General features: G+C 35.9%; 1 protein-coding gene across 1 annotated transcript; it reads right to left on the bottom strand.

Annotated features, from left to right (window-relative positions):
- Window positions 1–450: 450 nt before the first annotated feature.
- Window positions 451–1,251, bottom strand: LOC120277618 (protein MAINTENANCE OF MERISTEMS-like). Its single transcript, XM_039284475.1, has one exon. The coding sequence runs from the start codon at window positions 1,249–1,251 to the stop codon at window positions 451–453; it is 801 nt and encodes a 266-aa protein (XP_039140409.1).
- Between the last annotated feature and the right edge of the window lie 19,868 nt (window positions 1,252–21,119).

Genomic DNA, 21,119 nt, shown 5'->3' with positions numbered 1-21,119 from the left:
GAGGGCTCCCCCTTCATTTTCCCATCTAATTTCCTTCGCCTTGTCCTCACATACTTAGATGCTTTCATAGCATCGGATGTCTCTGAAACCATCAATGTGTTATTCCGTTGAACCTTTCCATATCCGAGCAGTTCAATTTCAGATTCTCTGTCGGCCATGAGTGGAACAAACTAGCGGAAGATAACAAACATCAACGAAAACATGTACATTAGAAATTAATACATAAAAAATCTTTGCATAAAATAAACATCTTATATAACATACTGAACATTAATTATATAAATAAGTAAACAAGTTTGCCAAATTGTGAACAGATTGGTGTGAAACAACATTACAATTGTAAATATTAATTTCATACAGATACTTATGAGTACTATATTGTAATATTAAAACCGAAATTAGAATATTCACGAGTACATGCTAAACTATGCATACCTTCGTGCCCTCTAGTTAATCAATCAAGGCACTAACAGCAGCTTGTTTCTTGTAACTACCAACACCATAACAGAGAATGCGTGGTGTCCTTCCAAAGTGAATCTTCTTCCCGTTACCTGTGACTTCATAAAACCAATTGATTAATGCCATTTTACAACCCCTTACGTATCCTATCCTTGATTGCTTCCTGGCACATCTCTCTTTCACACGAGCGGCTGCAAGAGGTACATCATCCATCATCCATTTATGTGTAGCTTGTGCCCATGCGTACTGTCCTATTTTTGATAGATTGTCCATATAGTAGGGTAACCATGCCGGTGACAAACATGAAGTTGTGGGGAAAAGGATAAATCCTAGAATGTACACTAATAAAAGCTTCACAAAACTTTCTTCTTTCTTGCTTTCTCTTTTTACCACCATGTTCATTAATGACCTCACCAGGCAGTCCCTGTTTCGGTCTACTCCTTTACTGAAGTATTCCTCTTCAAATACAGAACGTTCCTTTTTCCTTTTGAAGTCAATGGCAGTGCCATCACATTGTAATCCTAATATTAATGAAACATCTTCGGCCTTGAATTGCAGAAAACTATCCCCCAAATGGAATGTGTTGCTCCTTTCATCAAACATCTGCATTAATGCATCCAAAACACTACGCTCTTGGACTATGGGCTCAATGTCCATGAGGTGGCTGAATGGTGTCCTTCGAAGTATATCCCAATGCCTTCGTGTCATCATCTTCTTCAATTGGTTGATGGTATCAACAACTGGTACTAAATAACAACGTCCATTCACAAGATTTCCTGAATTGTCGCCCATAATCTTCCTAATCACACAAACAAAACAAACTGGTCAGGTGGCATATACTTATTGAATAAGAAAGTCATAACCCACTTTATCTTTCCCAAACAATATAAATTGCCTATAATATCAACAACAACTCACAGTGCAAGCAATTGTCATCTGTAAATGAACAGAACAACAGAAATGTAAACAATAACCACTGATAGTAATCCTATTCATAATAAAAATGCATGAATCCTAAATGTTAATGATCCATTCACATCTTCTTTGGTTCTAAATGTTAATCATCCATTCATAATACAACTAAAGAGATACATCTTATATGTAACAGGATTGTTAGCAAAAATTGAACATCAAATACATTTGTAAATACTTGCCCTAAAATAAATTCCACATGTTGATATCAATGTTATTAGAGAGATTCTGCGCACATAAGACAGTTGTTTTCATGCATTCGTGCGGATTTATTCATTACAACTGAAATTAGGGCACAAACCTATTGTACAAACTAACTACACACTCAAATTTCATGTCTTCGTCAAGAGATTTCAAGGAATTTCGTGGCTTATGCACAATGATAATCCAATTTAACAAACAATAAACTATAAATGCAAGATAAGACTAACCAAAGGGTGTTGGCCTCCAATGCCGTCGGCCTTCAAACCTTTTTTTCCCTTCAGTGTCCAAACAGAAGGCAAGGATGCTCTCAAGCTTTCTCCTTCTCTCCGGTAGCAGCAACACGAACGCCGGCCGACTGCGATATGGTCATTCAATGGAGGAAGGCGAAAAGGCTTTCTTTTCTCGGGAGAAGAAGAAATGAGTATGGGGATGTGATGTGACTGATAATTAATAACTATTTTACATTTTCAAACTTTTTTCAAAATCTTATAACCAACTGAGGGCAATCCCGTCATTTTACTCTGTTTTTAACACCGTTAGTGGACTGTTGGACTTGAAAGTATTTCTATAGAAAAAGGGAGAACTTATAAGGGATATGGAAAAATCAAAGGACTTTTTAGTCCATTGACAAAATGGGAGGGATGCTCCATGCAATTCCTCTAAAAAACATAGTTAAAAAAAATCTGAAAAAATAACGCCGGCACTTAGTAATTTAACAGTTTTTCAGTGTTTGACATATAAAACCTTAATAAATTCTCTCTTAATTAAACATTAAAACAACCGTCATCACAATAAGCATATGCCGCCCGTATCGCCGGCGAGGTCCAACCGAACCAGCCCTATGGTCCCTCCGCCTTCCTAAGCCCCTTTCTCCCGCCCCCCCTTCTCCACCATCCCGCGTCCCTCCATTGCTCCACCTCCACACTTGTACGCCCCTTGATTGGCCGTTTCCGAGGAGATAGAACCTAGGTGATTCGAAGGGGCGACTGGTTCCGAGAAGCATCTTCTCTTCTTTTTTTTGAGATTCAGAGTTTTTCAAAAAATAAAAATAAAATAATAATAAAGAAGTCAACATAGCCCAATGGTATGACATCAAAATATAAGGAGGTGGTCATGGGTTCAAATCCCTCCCCCGATAGTACTATTCACCTAACTGTTTATACACTGTTCACTAGGGATTCTTATATTATGTACATACACTGTGCATCCGCTGTTTATATTCATATAAAAAAGACGTTTATCGTCTATTATTAAAAAATAAATAAAACTAAAAAAATAAAGAAATATATATATATATATATATTAATATATATACACACACTGATAACCTATATCATTGATAAAATATAAAATTTGAAATAACCCTCCCTCTCAAATTTCTCATCCGAAAGCCCATCTTTCGGAGAAGATCGAAGTTATGTTTTTTTAGTTCAGCCAATTTTGTTTGTTTTATTTATTTTTATTTGTGATTTTTCAATTTAGTTTATGATTTTTTTAGAGAGTTTTTATAAAAATTTGTTGAAATATCTGTGACTAATGGGATTGATTTAAGGATTTAATAAATATTAAAAAAATAAATTTATAATTTTTTTAAGTAATAAATACAAAATAATTTATCTATTAAAAAAATACTATTAATTAAATAAATATTTAAACAGAAGTTATCACTTTCTAAGATATCGATTTTTAAATACAAATTTATCTGTATTATTTTTAAATTTTAAACTTATAAAAAAATTTTTATTTTATTAATTGAAATTTCTTTTTTTAAGATTGTAGTTTCGCTCCTTATCTATGGCTCTCTCCTGATCATTGCCTTGCTGCAGTATCATCAGATGGAGTTCAACAACCATCCTGCCGTCCAAAATCTTGCCGGACAACTCAACGCCAACGACATCGTTGATAATCAATTCCCTTTCCCTTTCGGATATGCCATTGCCTTGCTGCAACAATATCAGATGCAGTTGATCAACGATGCTGCCGAACAAAATTTTGCCGGACGACTCAACGCCGGCAATCCGATGGCAAGGGTTCCAAGAACGCAGCTTGCTCAACAAGAAGGGACCTTTCAAGAACCTTTCAATATTGCCGGCCAACAGCCTTCTCAGGAGGCTTCCCAAGGTGAGTCATCAAGTAATAGTCGTCCACCGGGTTCTCGAGGGTCGTCGTCCAGTGGCAGAGGTTGGGTGGATTCCGGAGTTGGTGGTGGATGTCGACCACCGGACAGTAGAACAAATAGGTATGGAGATGCACTAGTTACGGTGACTTTCTGACATCTTTGGATAATTCTTATGCCCCGTAATCCTACTGTTTCTTCTACAAAGGACCCACACTTAGGCCCGTAAAATATACAATGCATGAACAGTTCTATCGGGAGAAGGATTCAAACCCTTGCCCTCCCCTTTGTACTCCCCCTTGCACTGTTGTGAGATACCATTTAGTTATCCAATGGTTGACGTATGATCTCAATTTTTAAATATGGTATGATAATAAAACTTAATAATCCCAACTAAAGTAAGTATTCTTTAAGTTTTTATACATGTCTCACTATCTTTGTTGTAACATTTACAATTATGTGGGTAAATAAAATAGCAGGCATTCGAAAGGTTTCTTGTATGAAAAATGATCGAAGGATGATAATCTCAAGCCATTGCTAGCTAGCAATGTTTTTTTTAGACGAGAGGTTAGTAATTCTTTTTAATTGTCTCACTCTCATCCCTCATTTTTTTTTTAATAAGGTCAAGTTTCAGTATTATATTATAAGCCCTTTGGTTAGTAATACATTTTTTCACATCTAGCTCATATGTAACCATGGAAGCAAAAGATGAAAAGATGAGTAATAATTTTTTTTTAATAAAATACACAAAATCACATTATTTATATTATTATCCGCACATTGTTAATAATAAATTTATATATGTTTATGCTGCACATGTCAAGATATGTATATAATGTATGTATGTATATATATATATATATAATATGAACCTGTCAAGTTTTGTATTGTTATTAGTTTATTAAAAAATATACTTTTTTTAAAAAAATATGATAATTAACTTATTAAAATTAACTAAGATAATAATTATTTAAAATAATATTCTATTAAGTTAATAGAAATATATGATTTTTTTCCTTTTTAATACCATTAACTATCTTTAAGTGGTTTAACACATTAAGACGAGAAGAAGAGTTAGATAATTTCAAGATCATAAACATGGAAGAAGGATTTAGTTTGGAAATTTTTTACTAGTTTGAATTTAGTAACTATGGTTGTATTAGAACTCACACATTGCTATATATCTATAATTAAGGAGTTGGAAACTTAACGTTAATTTTCATGAAAATAGCTAGCAAAACATGTCATTCATGAAAAAAAATCATGTATCTAAATTAATTTCATAAAAAATAGTTTTTTATAATTAATTTCTAAAATACTATTTCTACTCATTATATAAAAATAATCAATATGTACAGATTATAACACCTTTAATTTTAATACAAAATAAAAATTAAAGAAAAAGATCTTTCGTTCAATACAAATTAAAAAAAAAGTATTTTAATTCAAACTAAAATATTAAGACAATTCTAAATAAAAAAAATAAAACAATTAATAGTGAATAATTTCTAAAAAATAAAAAGCATCAAATAGTTTTACTATTTTCAGAGGGTCCGACGTAAAACTTTGTTGTGATTACAAGACAACATATAAAGAGGGAGAAGGCAAGACAATATATAAAGAGAGAAGAAGGATTCTACGAAACAGATACCACATCAACTGGACATCATTTTTTTATTTTTAAAATTTTAGAAATTCATGCAATATAATTAATTTCTTAAAAAAAATTTTGTTACAATTATTTCTAAAATATTTTTTTTAATTAAAATTTCTAAAATACTATTAAATGTAAACATTCATAATGTCCAAATTATAGGACCTTTAATTTTAACAATATTCAAGGATTAAAATATAAATTTTCTTATATAGTATAAAATAAAAGTTAAAAAAAAAAGATTGAGATCGTACAATTACTGCACATTGCACGAAGAGATTTTACATGCACAAAGTCCGAAAACCTCTTTTTTTTAAAAAAAAAAAATTAATCCAAATTAAAGCATTACGAATATTTTAAATAAAATAAAATGTTAAAAAAAAATAGTTAAAAAAAATCTGAAAAAATTAACGCCGGCAGTAATTTAACAGTTTTTCAGTGTTTGACATATAAAACCTAATAAATTCTCTCTTAATTAAACGTTAAAACAACCGTCATCACAATAAGCATATGCCGCCCGTATCGCCGGCGAGGTCCAACCGAACCAGCCCTATGGTCCCTCCGCCTTCCTAAGCCCCTTTCTCCCGCCCCCCTTCTCCACCATCCCGCGTCCCTCCATTGCTCCACCTCCACACTTGTACGCCCCTTGATTGGCCGTTTCCGAGGAGATAGAACCTAGGTGATTCGAAGGGGCGACTGGTTCCGAGAAGCATCTTCTCTTCTTTTTTTTGAGATTCAGAGTTTTTCAAAAAATAAAAATAAAATAATAATAAAGAAGTCAACATAGCCCAATGGTATGACATCAAAATATAAAGAGGTGGTCATGGGTTTAAATTCCTCCCCCGATAGTACTATTTATCATACTGTTTATACACTGTGCATCCGGGTTCCAGTACTGTTTATATTGTAAAAAAGACGTTTATCGTCTATTATTAAAAAATAAATAAAAATAAAAAATAAAGATATATATATATATATATTAATATATATACACACACTGATAACCTATATCATTGATAAAATATAAAATTTGAAATAACCCTCCCTCTCAAATTTCTCATCCGAAAGCCCATCTTTCGGAGAAGATCGAAGTTATGTTTTTTTAGTTCAGCCAATTTTGTTTGTTTTATTTATTTTTTTTATTTGTGATTTTTTTTTTCAATTTAGTTTATGATTTTTAGAGAGTTTTATAAAATTTGTTGAAATATCTGTGACTAATGGGATTGATTTAAGGATTTAATAAATATTAAAAATAAATTTATAATTTTTAAGTAATAAATACAAAATAATTTATCTATTAAAAATACTATTAATTAAATAAATATTTAAACAGAAGTTATCACTTTCTAAGATATCGATTTTAAATACAAATTTATCTGTATTATTTTAAATTTTAAACTTATAAAAATTTTATTTTATTAATTGAAATTTCTTTTTAAGATTGTAGTTTCGCTCCTTATCTATGGCTCTCTCCCTGATCATTGCCTTGCTGCAGTATCATCAGATGGAGTTCAACAACCATCCTGCCGTCCAAAATCTTGCCGGACAACTCAACGCCAACGACATCGTTGATAATCAATTCCCTTTCCCTTTCGGATATGCCATTGCCTTGCTGCAACAATATCAGATGCAGTTGATCAACGATGCTGCCGAACAAAATTTTGCCGGACGACTCAACGCCGGCAATCCGATGGCAAGGGTTCCAAGAACGCAGCTTGCTCAACAAGAAGGGACCTTTCAAGAACCTTTCAATATTGCCGGCCAACAGCCTTCTCAGGAGGCTTCCCAAGGGGAGTCATCAAGTAATAGTCGTCCACCGGGTTCTCGAGGGTCGTCGTCCAGTGGCAGAGGTTGGGTGGATTCCGGAGTTGGTGGTGGATGTCGACCACCGGACAGTAGAAAGAGGCGGGACGGTGCCGATGATGATGAAGGCTCATCAAGTGGAAAACGTGCGAGGCATCACTCCGGCCAACCATCGTCGGGGGCGGCGTAGATGAAGTTTGTAGAGAGTTGTGAAGTGATTTGATTAGCAGAGTTTTTGGTTCAATTTAGTTCATTTTTCTTGATTCTTGATAATAAAGAACGATTACCAGATTAGAGATGGCATACACCTGTACCCGTATTCGATTAAAGAGGGTATTACCTCTTTGACCGGGATTCGGGTAAGGATATTACCCCTAGTTTTTGAGCGGGTACGGGTTGGGTAAAGGTATGCTCCTACCCGTATCTGTACCCTTACCCTTACCCTTACCCTCTCATATATATATATATATATAAATTTTTTTTTATTAAACTAAACATTTACTCATAATTTACTCAATATCTATTTTTATGGTGATTAATTTGAATACTTCAAATTTTCTCTTAATACATTATTTTAAATTTTATTTAAATTTTATATTTATATTTGATAATATTATCAAAATTGAATTTTAGATATATATTAAGAATTATAATTAAATTAAAAAATAAACAAATATAAAAAAAATAATGTTATAATAATTTATTCTATAAATACATCCTAAAAATAAGATACTAATAAAAAATCAATTGGATATAACTTATGAGAATTACTTATAATGTTTTTTATATTCAAAATCTTACTAGATATTTATAAAATTTGAAACTATATAAAATATAAATAGTAGATATATGAAAAAATTTAAAACAAAAACCAAGATAGTTAAACATGAATAAAACGAAAGGAGTTACTATTGAGTCCTAAATAAACGTTATTTTTATGTGATTATATAATTTAAGATATACAAATATATATCAATTTGTAATTTTGAATTTATGGACATGTGTTTAAAGATTGTAATATAAAGTATAAGTGATTTTTTTTTACCCTGAAGGTACGGGTAAGGGGTAGGGGTTACGGGTAAGGGTTTTGGCATACCCTACCCATACCCTACCCGTTGCCATCCCTATACCAGATAGAGATTTCAAGCATTAAAACTTTCAATTTCATAATTTTTGCTTTTTTAAGGTGTTGATCTGCAAATAGTTTCATGAATTTGATCCTGATACTCTGAAAACAGAAATCAACAATAATCTCTACAAAAATAAGATCCAAAAGATAAGAAATATAACTTCAATCAGCACCATATCTCTATTAATAAATAAAACATAAATACTTGGAAAAAACCAAAACAATGAAAACTACATACAAATACATACATATATATATATATATATACCTTCAATGAATCCTCTACATCTGTTAAGCATCATTTCCACAATCCTCTTGTCCAGTGGTGAATCATCCACCACCAATACCCTCACCTTCTCCTCCTCCTTTTCCTCCACCTGCTTCACCTCCTCTTCCTCTTTTCTCATTCTCAGCAACAGCAGCAGCAGCAATAAAGAATACTATTAAATATTAAACAATAACAACAACAAAAGAATTGGTGGTGGTAGCAGCAGTAGTATCAGAAACAAATGTAGTGATTTGTTTGTATATAGGAATAATATCACAAGAGAAAGAAAGAGAGAGGAGGAGGAGAAAGACGAGGATGTGGAGCATGGGGAGTGAGTGGTGGGTCCCAGAAAAGAATGGTGACTGGTGGGGTCCAGAAGAGAATGGAAGATGATGGGTGAAAACTTTTAGTAGATTTTGTCCTGGAATCCCAGGCTAAACCCTAATCCCAAATCCCTGGAAAAAAACCCTAGTTCCCTACTTCTCTTGATAGATAATAAACTCCCCTTAATTTGTATCAAACCATTAGTGCTTTCATGAGTAAGTTTTGAATTTCTATCAAGATTTTGTTTCCCATCACCCTAATGAATCTATACCTGTCACATATTAACAGTATATATGTTTTTTTTTCTATTCTATTTTTGTTTGCCTAAAATGGTTCAGATCATTTTACCATTATTAATATCATTATTGGTGGAAATTAATGAAGCCAATAATGGGAAGCCTGATCTTGATATGTAAGCTTTTCTGCTAACAAATGCTTGATACTTTTGATTTAACTTCATGGTTTCCTCCCTATAAGTTTAAATGTTTATCTGTAAGTACTGTCAATTTTAATTTGTTATGTTTTCGGATTTTTAAATGCTGTAAAAAGACTTGCTGTTGATATATCTAAATGCTCAGTGATTGGAGATTCATGTATTGCAAGTTTTGTAAATGCTTTCCTAGAAAATTGAATATTGAAACTATTTTCCCTTGTGAAATGAAATCCATTTTCATTCACATTAATTGATGCTTTCCAAACAATTTAATTTGTTGTATCTAGGTTGGGTGTTAATTAGCTAGGGCTGTAAAAGCTTATGAGCAAAGGTCCGATGTTCTTTTTTTTTCTTTATATTGCTCGTCTGTTTTGTTTATTTGTTTTATTTTTAATTTTAATAAAGCTATGGTTTATTTTCTTAAAAAAAATTATGCTAGAGTTTTAAAGTAATTTAGTAGTGTCTTTGTTCATTGCTTTGGTTACTATAATGAACTATAATAAGAGATTTGAAGCATTAAAATATATTTAAATATCTGTTTTAGTCACATTAAAGTTACAAAAATAATGAAACCATCTCAAAATTTATTATTATTTTTTTCTATTTCTCATGTTTACAAATTATTCTAAGAAATTTAAGAAATAAATTATGGGAGATATAATTTCAATTTATTGATTTTTACTTTTTTTTAAAGGGTTGACAATGGGGTGGGGCAACTATTTGCTCAAACACGAGATCTGGTTAAAAAAATCAAAAGAAAAAAATACAATAAAACCATAGATAAAAGAGAAAAACAAAATAATAGAAAAAAAATAAATTTACTTTTCATCATATTATCAACATACCATCATTTCTAATTAATTTTCAACTTAGTTATCATGTATTTGTGTCAATTTTTCTATTTTTAACAAAATTATGCTTTACCCATTTTTATCAAAAAGATAATTTATTAAAACTAAGGTTATAATTGTTGGAAATTAATGTGAGTTAATAAAAATATGTGATTTTTTTAATATGGTTAGTAACTTGGGATTGGCTTAGCATAACAGTAACAAATGAGTTTAAGCATTTTGAGTTTATAAACATGGAAGAGGCAATTGTGGGTGCCATAGAGCTTCTCATAGAAATACAAAAACATAACACCCACTTCCTACAATAATGTGGAGTAATCGTGCTATGTAGATAGTTTAATAAACATAACAACATAATTTTTTTTTTTATCTAAACTCATATTATAAGTGGACAATCAATTTGATGATGAAAGCGTTGTACTTGTCGCCGCTATCATTGTTATAATTGTAGCATTAAGGTGGTACAGTAGGAGAAGAGGATTGAATTTGCCACAGAGCCGCACAACAATAGGGATCAATAATGTACAAACTATATTTTAAGAATAATACATGGATCCAAGGAGGCTAGCATAGCAATGATAAGGATGAAAAGGGTTGTATTTTTTGGGTTATGTGATTTATTGATGTCAAAAGGATTGTTGTGCAACACCCTACATATAAGCGTGGAAGAGCAAGTAGCGATATTTCTTCACATTCTTTGTTATAATGTGAGGAATTGGGTGTTTGGAGTAAATTTTTTACGTTCCGGTGAAACTATAAGCCAATATTTTGAACATGTATTATATGTCACAGGAGAGATTTTGGGTGAATTTATCCAACTGGCCCGCATAATTACTAGTTCAGTCATTACACATGATCCAAGGTTTATGCCATATTTTAAGGTAAGGAAATATTGAGTGTTTTTGAGTTTATGAACATGCCTTATTTTGTATTTTGTTATTGTTTGGAGTTGTTGAATTATGTTATGTTTTATGAACATGTTGAGAATTTGATGGTGTGGTTGTTGAATTTGAGTTGTTGAGTTTCCAATTTCTTTGATGAACATGCTGACTTATTGAATATGATTTGTTGAGTTTATATCTTATTCTATGAACATAATGAGTTATTCAATTTAGTTTGTTGAATTTAGATGTCATTGGTGGAATACTTGACCAATTTAAGATTAATCTCAAGTGAGTATGCTCAAGTGATAAGCACTGGCATTGATAAGTTAAATTTAAGTATATTGAATAACTAAGTTAAATAAATAAAATATATTTTAAATAGATAAAATCCATTTAAATAAATAAAATACATTAAATTTAAATAAATAAAATGAAATATTTAAAGAAAGTTATAAAATTTGGAAGAAAGGGTAATCTCACAACTTACTTTACATGGTGATTTTAACCCACAACTTACATCAAACCAAACACTTGAAAAGTAAATGCAGTATTTTCATTTACAAGCAACCAAACAACCATGATGTAAATTAAAATACAATAATTTGATTGACACTTTAATTTGAAATACGGGCAACCAAAAGGAATTAATTTTAATATGTGAATTTTTTGTGAGCGGCTAATTATTCAATTATAGATAGCAATATGTAATACTAATACTTCAATTATCATAAAGACTTATAATATAGAAAGGCACAAAGGTAAGCGCAATGATTGTTAGTTACACGAGTGCTACAAGCTTATTATAAATTTCATCTATAGTATCGATGATATCCTCAGATTGTGAAATACCTGATGACTTACCAACTGTGCTATCCGAATTCTCTTGTTTTCCACTAACTAGATGGCATAATATAATCGACTCTTTGGCACCTACCAGTAAAACTTGAAGTATGCTTAGAGCATATATGGTGCCCACGTCTTGAAGATCTATTGGGCGGAGCTGCTCTGACTTTTGTCGTGGGAAGAATACTCTTGTTGTAATTTTCAAATTTACATATCTTTCGAGCAAAGTTTGGTTTGGACATCAAAACTGCAGACTTCACAAAGAATTAATCCTTGTATACTAACACAAATAAATTGTATATAATAGTGATAAAAATTGAATCCACAAATATTGGTAAAGCTTACTTCTTTTATGAAATTAGCAAAATACAGAAAAGATGATTTTGAATTAAAATTGTAATAAAACAAAATAAGAAAAACTAAATAACAATAAAGCAAATTAACAAAATCCAATAATCATTGATATCTAGGTGAAGGTATATTTTAGTACTGATTCATTGAATTGATCATTGATGCAAAGATATACTCTTTTATTCTTTAATAAATCGGTTATGGTTATTAACAAGCCCTAGTGACCTATCTCTCCTTATCTCAATAACCAAAACAAGCTCTTTGATTATTTCCTTATAAATAAAAAAAAACCCCTAAAAAAGCTCTTAGGATTTAGCATTAATTTTATTGAGAGACTAATGACTCTAGCCAATAAACACATAAGTTGTGTTATATAGAGTAATTATATATGCATATAACATGAGTTGAATACCATGTATTTAGCTATGTTTGTTCACCACTAATTATTAGGACAATTAAACAATTATATATTTAATGTTCTAATGGCAATATATTACCATGTATTTAATGTTCTAATGGCAATATATAAAATTAAAGAATAAAAAAGTGAAGGGAAAGCAATTAGATCTCATAATCCTATCAAACTTCAATTATTCTTAGACTAGAAAGAGAGTTTAGTTGCACATGGTCCTATCAGAAAACACTAGAAAGAGAAAGACCAAAGGTTGCTTAATTATTGATGTGAGGATTTTATAATCTCTTTTTCTCTCTCCTTATAAAAAATATCAAAAATTGAGAAGTACACATATCCTCTTAATTTAAACCAAACTAAAATATAAAATAAAAACTAACTTAATTTAGTAATCCCATTTTATCCTTTGAGGTAAGTCTTTTTAAATAAAACACTAAATAGAATAAAATATCAAATATATATATATATATATATATTTTGAAAAAGTGGATAAACCACATTCATTGAACAACCAAGACAAACAAAAACCAAATAAGTCCACTAGATGTAGAACACCAACAAAAAACATAAAAAGCGGGAGGAACAACGGGTCTTCTCCTGACCCAATACAGCAGAAAAGGACTACCCCATACTATCCTCCTGGAACTCCTCAGTCACATGAGCGGACGCCGCCCCCTCAACCTGAGGTCCACTGAACTCAAGATTACGCCGAACAGAGGAAATGGTATCATCGAGTGTCGATCTCAATCCCTCAGAAGCTGCAGAGAACCAAGACAGAATGCAGAAATTAGTCTTAACTGATACATCAAGCGGATTCACACATTTATTGGCAAAGATAACATTGTTTCTCGCAAGCCAGATAGAACACACAAAAGCCTTGACCACCCCATCCCTAATCACCCTAGCAGAGGGGCGAGAGGCCGTTCTCCATGCACCCCAAAGGAGCGACATCGAGCTAGGAAGCGGTGGTAACAAAGTAATCCTACTAAGCTTTGACCACACAAAGAGAGAGAAACGACAGTGAAGGAACAGGTGATCAGCTGTTTCCGAAGCTGCATGACAAAGCACACAAGTGTCCGTTGGAAGTCTATTGCACCTACGCATAGCCAAGTTTGCAAGGGAAAGAATCTTGTTCTTCCAAACCAACCGTTTAGGATATTAACCTTCCTAGGACAAGGACCTTTCCCAAAAACTTTAGCCATAGCGCATCGCAGGCCCCCATCATTTACAAAGTCATAGAAAGATTTGACCGAGAAGGATCCATTAGAGGTCAGGCTCTAAAATCTGGAATCCTTCTCAATACCAGCCATAGAGTTAAGAGTGGCAAGGAACTGCGCAGAAGTAGGGTCCTCAACGAAAGGAGTACAGTTGAGCAGGTGAGTCGAAGCTAACACTGTATCATTCTTCCTTGAAGAGGCTAAGTAATCCTCAGGACAAATCTGCAAGAGAGCACAACCATTGAACCAACGGTTCTTCCAGAACAAGGTATCTAGACCGGAATTAATTTTCACCGTGACGCACCCTCTAAAAACCTCAAGACATTTCAAAATCCCCGACCAAAAGAAGGAGACTCTACCACGATATTGGCAAAATAAGTTCCATGTAGGCTGATTATAATTGAATTGTAGTACCTTCGCACAGCCCCAATTCAACTCAGACAACAGCTTCCATCTCCATTTACCATGCAGAGCCAGATTAAAGGAGGTTAGATCCAAAATTCCCCAACCCCCTTGCTCCTTCGAACGACAAATATTTTTCCAAGCCACAAGACGGCATCTAGGATTGTCAATGTCAGGACCAGACCACAGAAAGTCACAAAGAAACCGGTCAATATCTTTAATGACCCACTTGGGAAGATGAAACAAAGACATCCAATAAGTCGGTACCGAGGAGAGAACCAAATTAAGTAAAGTAAGCCTGCCTCCAATCTTGTTTGCAAGGCTGCCTTCCGAAAATCGGAATGCCAAGATAAGTGACAGGGAGGAGGCCCATGCCACAGCTAAATGTCTTTGCAGTGCGCTCATCAGGAAGCTGGTTCAAGTTTGTAGAGAATAAACAAGTCTTATCGAAGTTGGTTCCCAGACCCGAAAGCCCTTTGAACACCAACAGGATCAGCTTAATAACCCTCAAATCTTCAGCCCCCCAGGTGGTCATGATCAGGAGGTCATCCGCATGGTGTAAGTTACACAAACTGCCAAATTCCCCAATGGGAACCCCAATCAAAATGCGCGAAAGAAGTGCATTCTCAAACAAAGTACTCAGTATATCCGTGACCAGAATAAAAAGTAGAGGCGAGAGAGGGTCCCCCTAGCGAAGTCCGCGCTGGTATCTAACGTACCCTTTTGGGGACCCATTGACGAGGATAGAGGCTTTCGACATAGTCAGGAGCGAAATGATCCAACCTATCCATCTATCCCTAAAACCACGGGCTTTCAGGAGATCCAACAAAAAATCCCAGTCGACAGAATCAAAAGCTTATACAAAGTCCACTTTTAGAACATGGCCATTCATTCTTCTCTTGTGGATACTGAAAAGAAGCTCCTCGGCCATGGCAATATTGTCTAAAATGCATCTTTGTTTTAAGAAAGGCGACTGGACATTGTCCACCAGCTTATCCATCACCGAGCTAAGAAGAGAGGCCAGGATCTTGGAGATGATTTTCAAGGAAGAGTTAATCAAACTAATCGGCTGATAATCACTTGGAGAAGCTGGGCTCAAGATCTTAGGAATGAGAGTAATACTTTCCCAGTTAATCCGCTCTAAGTTCGCATGCCCAGAGAAGAAGTCCTCACAAAGGTTCATAATCTCCAATTTGACAATCTCCCAATAAGTTTTAAAGAACGACATAGGGAAACCATCCGGACCAGGCGCCTTGTCACTACCTAGGTCAAAAACCGCCTTTTTAACTTCCTCTAAGGTGAAAGGATGCTCCAAAAGAGACAAGTCGACCGTCGCTTTGTTAATCAGTAGCCTTTCCAAGTCCACCTTAAAGCGGAAAGGCCGCTTTTGACCGAAAAGGGCACGAAAACTATTCTCAAAAACTTTCCCTATATCCCTGGCCTCAGAGAAGGTCCCATTGTCATCCGTGACTTGAGGTATAAAATTTGCGTTTTTCCTGCCATTAGCCACCGAATGAAAGTACTTGGTTTTTTTTCCCCCTAGTGGAGCCAATGGAGACGAGAATGCTGTTTCCAGTACAACTCCTCTTGTATGCAAATCTCCCCTAGGGTTTCCCACAACCCAAGCTCCGTTTGCGCCTCCTCAGGTGAAAGAGATCTAGATTCTTTGGTGATATCCAGTTGCTCCAGATCCTGGAGTAAGGCCAACTTGCGTAATTTAATAGAACCAAAGCATTCCTTGGCCCAAATACGCAACTTATCCCTAAGCCGCGCCAATTTCTTTGCCAAGACAAACACCCCACAACCTTGTGGGTTGAAACTAGACCACCAATGAGACACCAAGATGGCGAAACCATCCACCGTAGTCCAAGCTAATTCGAAACGGAAGAACCTGGGATTAGCACAGTGCATCCCCACCTCAAGTCTAATAGGGACATGGTCAGAGCCTAAACGAGGAAGACCATTTTGAATCAATCTAGGGAAGAGATCAGCCCAAGTCCTATTGACTAAAAATCGATCTAGCTTAACCCAAGTAGGATCTGCTTGCCCATTAGTCCATGTAAATCATCTACCCACCTCCGGGGGGTTGAAGAGATTTAAATCATGCATGAAGGAGGACGCATCATGTAAATCAAAAAAGTTCGGTGGTCCTCCACTCTTATCCTCCAACGAAAAAAATAAATAGCATTGAAATCCCCACATATCACCCAAGGTATCTCAGGGGAAACACCACACCCTCGTAACTCCTCCCAGAAAGCAGCCTTTAATTGCCTCGCATTAGGCCCATAAACCGAGGTACATCTCCAATTGAAATTATCCCTTTTTGAGTGGAAGTCAACACAGATACTGAAATCACCCCTCCTAGTAACCGCACCAGAGAGGAGGACGCTATTCCATCCAATAATAATACCGCCAAACACCCCAATCGATGGGAGAAACACAAATTTGTCCAATCGTGATCCACCAATCTCCCTCCAAGTAGCCTCCGATATGGACTCCAATTTGGACTCTTGCAAACAACATACATCAGCGAATTGAAGGTTCAAAAAATCTTTAACAAGGAAGCGCTTAGCAGGCCTTCCCAATCCCCTAACATTCCATGTGATAATGTTCATAAATAACTAACTAGTGTCCGCGGATCTCAGTAGAGGTCTCCGCCTGCTCCCCATGAGCAATAACAAGTGACTAAGTTTGGTTCTTTTCTACTTTACGAATGTAGTCTAAGCATGCGTCTTCATGTAAAGCAGAATTATCAAACATAATACCACATGCAGAACAATAGCTAGAAATTTGAGCATTGGATCAATCTGAAATAAGGAGAGGCTTGGGAGGCATACCTTCAGAGGATTCTCCTCGAGAATTTTTCTTCTTAGTCGATCTGGGTGGCTCCACCACGAACCCTGCCTCCTCATTCCATCTAGATGATGGCTTCTTAGACCGCTCACTCTTCCTAGTACTCGCAACAGTACCCGAGACCGCAGGAGAATTTCCAACATTTAAACCTGGCAGCATTTCCTTTAGAGATCTTTCAAAATCAGTAATGTAGACATCTGAGCCATAATCCTCATCAAAAACTTCCGTCTCGGAAACATGGACCTTGGACTCCACCCCTATGGCCTTCTCGCTGGGCTTTATGCAAGGAATGAGTACCCATTGACTTGCGAGAAAAGCCCATTGGAACCCATCAGGTGGGGCAAGGTCAGGTTTATCAATGGCCTCCAAAACCACATCCTTTCCCAGCCTAACCTCCTTCACCTTCACCTTCACCGGAACAAGGGACTCATTCACCATCCCATCAGGCCCAGCAGGCCCAGAAGGGGGAAGAACCAGAGGTTCACAGGCCTCCATCTTTGTCCCAGCATCAGCATATCCCAACATCTTATCCTTATCAGACCCACTTTGCTCAACAGAAACCCCAAGGTCCATATGAGAAGGAGACCCAAGACTCTCAACGTGCAAACTTGGAAGAACTGGAGACTTGGGCCGGCCCAGAAAATGACCCACCTCGCACAAGAGGACAAGGTCCGAGATTCTTGGGTCATCCACCATCCCTAGATCAGGCCCAGTCGCGCACCTCGGCCCACTATCCAGAGATAATGGATCCACAAAAGTAGGGCCCGTAACCCCCTCAAGCAACCTGTCTCCCCTCGCAGCCACACACGTGGCCATGCAAACCTCGGACGATCCGACACCTAAGACCCTCTCATTTCCTATGTAATCCGAGGTCACCCCCTTGGATTTTCCTCTACCTGTGACTGAGCTAGAATGGTTTCGGGCCACCTAGACTCTGACACCGTGACGTTTCAAGCCCCTCCCCAACGTACCCTGAGACCTAACGTCTCGTCTTATCGATCTGGTTCTATCATCCGCGGAACCATCAGTCCTACCCCGATTCACCTCATGGACCAATGGTCCTCTCACCAACATCCTCGACGGGGCCATCTCACCGGCGCCGTGGGAGCGCGGCTCAACCACAAAGCCCGTGTCAAGCGGGGAACGATCTGGAGGGATCAGAGGCCTAACGTGGGAGCCACGCTCAACCAACGTCGGCGCCACAGTCACCCCCGTCTACGAGTTCACCACTTTTCCACAGGACGATCGCTTGGCCAGCTTCCTAGCTGCAACAGCAAGTGCAGCGCTCTCCCCCCGGATCTCCTTCCCCAACTGCACCTCGCTAGATCCAGTTACGGGGTGGGAGCCACGCTCAGCCAACCCCCCGACCCAGCTGCGGATCAGCCACGACAGAGGGTCTAATGACAATCGCAGTTGGAAGACACCGCTGCGCGTCTCTCTTCAAAACATCCGCACCAATCTCGTCACCATGGAGCCCCTCCGGCAGTACAAAACGGTCCAAATCACAACCATTTAATTTGACAACTCAGAAACCTTCACATTGGATAAAATTTGCCCATGCTTTAAGTTTAGAAATCTTCAATTTTAATAGGTCTCCATAAATTTTCAAAATTTTTTAATACTGGTCCTTTTCTCATAAAACTCCACTTTTAAGTTTACTTGGACTAATCTGCATTATATTCCACAAAATACAGAATATAATTATAATTTATAATTATAAGTATTTTATCAATAAAAAATATAAGGAATTAATATATAATATGTGAATATTACGCAAGCTACCAACGTCACCACCATTTTCCTAGTATTGGGGTTATTACTCATGGAGATGGCTTACTATTATCATAGCAGAAATACATCATTGAGCTATTTCAATGGGCTAGTTTTTTAGATGCCAAGTCAGGACACCACTCTCCCCTTCCTTTATCGAATTCACTATTCTTTGACAGATAGACTCAACTTATTAAATATCATTAGATTATTGGTGCTTTGTAACATGTTACCCTCACTAGATTTAACTTGGCATGCGCTGTTAATAAGCATATTCTTCGATACCTATGTGACACCCACACCCATAGACTCTATCTTCACCATGCACCCCTTTCTCCCTTGACGCCTTTTGCGACACTTAGGGCGTGTTTGGTTCGCCAAAGTGAAAGCCGAAGTGACTGAACCAGTGAGTTCCCAATGACTTCCTTGTGTTTGGTTCGCCGAAGTGGATTCCAAAATGCTGATTTCCCGACTTCCAAAACCAGCAACTTCCCCATTTGACTTCGGCGAAAAAAATTCTGAAGTCGGGTTTGAACCATCTGACTTCCCTCACGTGGTCCCACGTGATTTTGCTTACAATCACCCCGCCTTTTCCCATTTCCCAGGCCACTTCACCCTGTCTTTTTCCCATCGACCCGTCTAGGGTTTGCTTCGCCATCTCTCCGTCTTCCCTCTTCGGCCGCAACCCGGCCTCTTCCTCATCGTCTACTTCGCCCCTTCATCTCCTCCGGGTGATTCCCTTCTTTTACTTCACCGTCGACTGGTCTCTCTCTCTCCGTCTACCAGTCTCTCTACCACCATCTACTTGGTAGCCATCCTTCTTCCCAACGGTTGTGAACGATGATGTTTATGTGGTTTTTTTTTTTCCAGTTTTTTCCCTTTCGTTTTCCTCGCGGTTTGTTGTAGTTTGTTTTTAGGCTTCCATTCTTGTTATTTGGTACAGATCTGCATGAACATCATTTTTTTTTTGGGTTTTATCATGCAATCTTCATACCATCGTTTTTCTCAGTTGGGTTTTTCGTTTAGTTTTTCTGAGGATACGAACGTATCTGTATTTTTTCCTAGGGTTATCTTCTGTCGTTCTTCTTGTTCCTTATAGATCTGCAAGAACATCAAAGGATTTTTTATTTTTTATTGCTTCTGGTCATCAAGTAATCACCTTTCCATGGTTTTTCCTCAGTTTTTTCCTTAAGTTTTTCTGAGGATGCGCGGCGAATGTGTGTGCGTATTTTTTTTAGGGGTTTGTTTTGCCCCATTCTTTTTTTTATAGATCTACAAGAACATCAATTTTTTCCATTGTTCGATTCTAGGTTATTTATCATGTTATCTTCTTACCTTACCATTGTTTTTGCTCATTTTGTTTTTTCCTTCATATGCCGTGTGTGTATTTTTCCAGGGTTTCATTCAACCGTTCTTCTTTTTCCTTACAGATATGCAACAACATTATTTTTTTTTTCCTTTTGATTTAAGTTTTTCTGATATTGAAACCTCTGTATCATCATTTTAAATTTTGATTCACTTCTCTGTTGATCTTGATATGGCATAAATTTTAGTTTTCTTATTTTACTAACTTGCAGTTGTTCACGGCATGTAATTTGCCATGTTTGATTTTGAAGATGCATTACCTATTATCTGACTTATGCTCTTATTTATGTATGGCAATCATAGCATGTTATTTCATTGTTGGTTTTTATTTTTCATTCCTGATGTAACCATAGCATGTTCTAGCTTTGGTTTGAATTTCATTCTCAAACTTTGTTTAGTTTTGAAGATGCATTCTCTATTATCTGATTTATGCTCTTATTTTTGTATGCCAACCATAGCATGTTATTTCATTGTTGGCTTTTATTTTTCTTTCCTGATGTAACCATAGCATGTTCAAGCTTTGGTTTGAATTTTATTCTCAGTCTTTGGTTAATTTTGAAGATGCATTACCTATTATCTGATTTATGCTCTTATTTTTGTATGGCAATCATAGCATGTTATTTCATTGTTGGTTTTTATTTTTCATTCCTGATGTAACCATAGCATGTTCTAGCTTTGGTTTGAATTTCATTCTCAAACTTTGTTTAATTTTGAAGATGCATTCTCTATTATCTGATTTATGCTCTTATTTTTGTATGCCAACCATAGCATGTTATTTCATTGTTGGCTTTTATTTTTCTTTCCTGATG

The sequence above is a fragment of the Dioscorea cayenensis genome, chromosome 15, assembly GCF_009730915.1.
Source record: "Dioscorea cayenensis subsp. rotundata cultivar TDr96_F1 chromosome 15, TDr96_F1_v2_PseudoChromosome.rev07_lg8_w22 25.fasta, whole genome shotgun sequence".
NCBI lineage: Eukaryota > Viridiplantae > Streptophyta > Magnoliopsida > Dioscoreales > Dioscoreaceae > Dioscorea > Dioscorea cayenensis.
The sequence above is the reverse complement of the archived record's forward strand: the minus strand, read 5'-3'. Positions and strand labels throughout refer to the sequence as shown.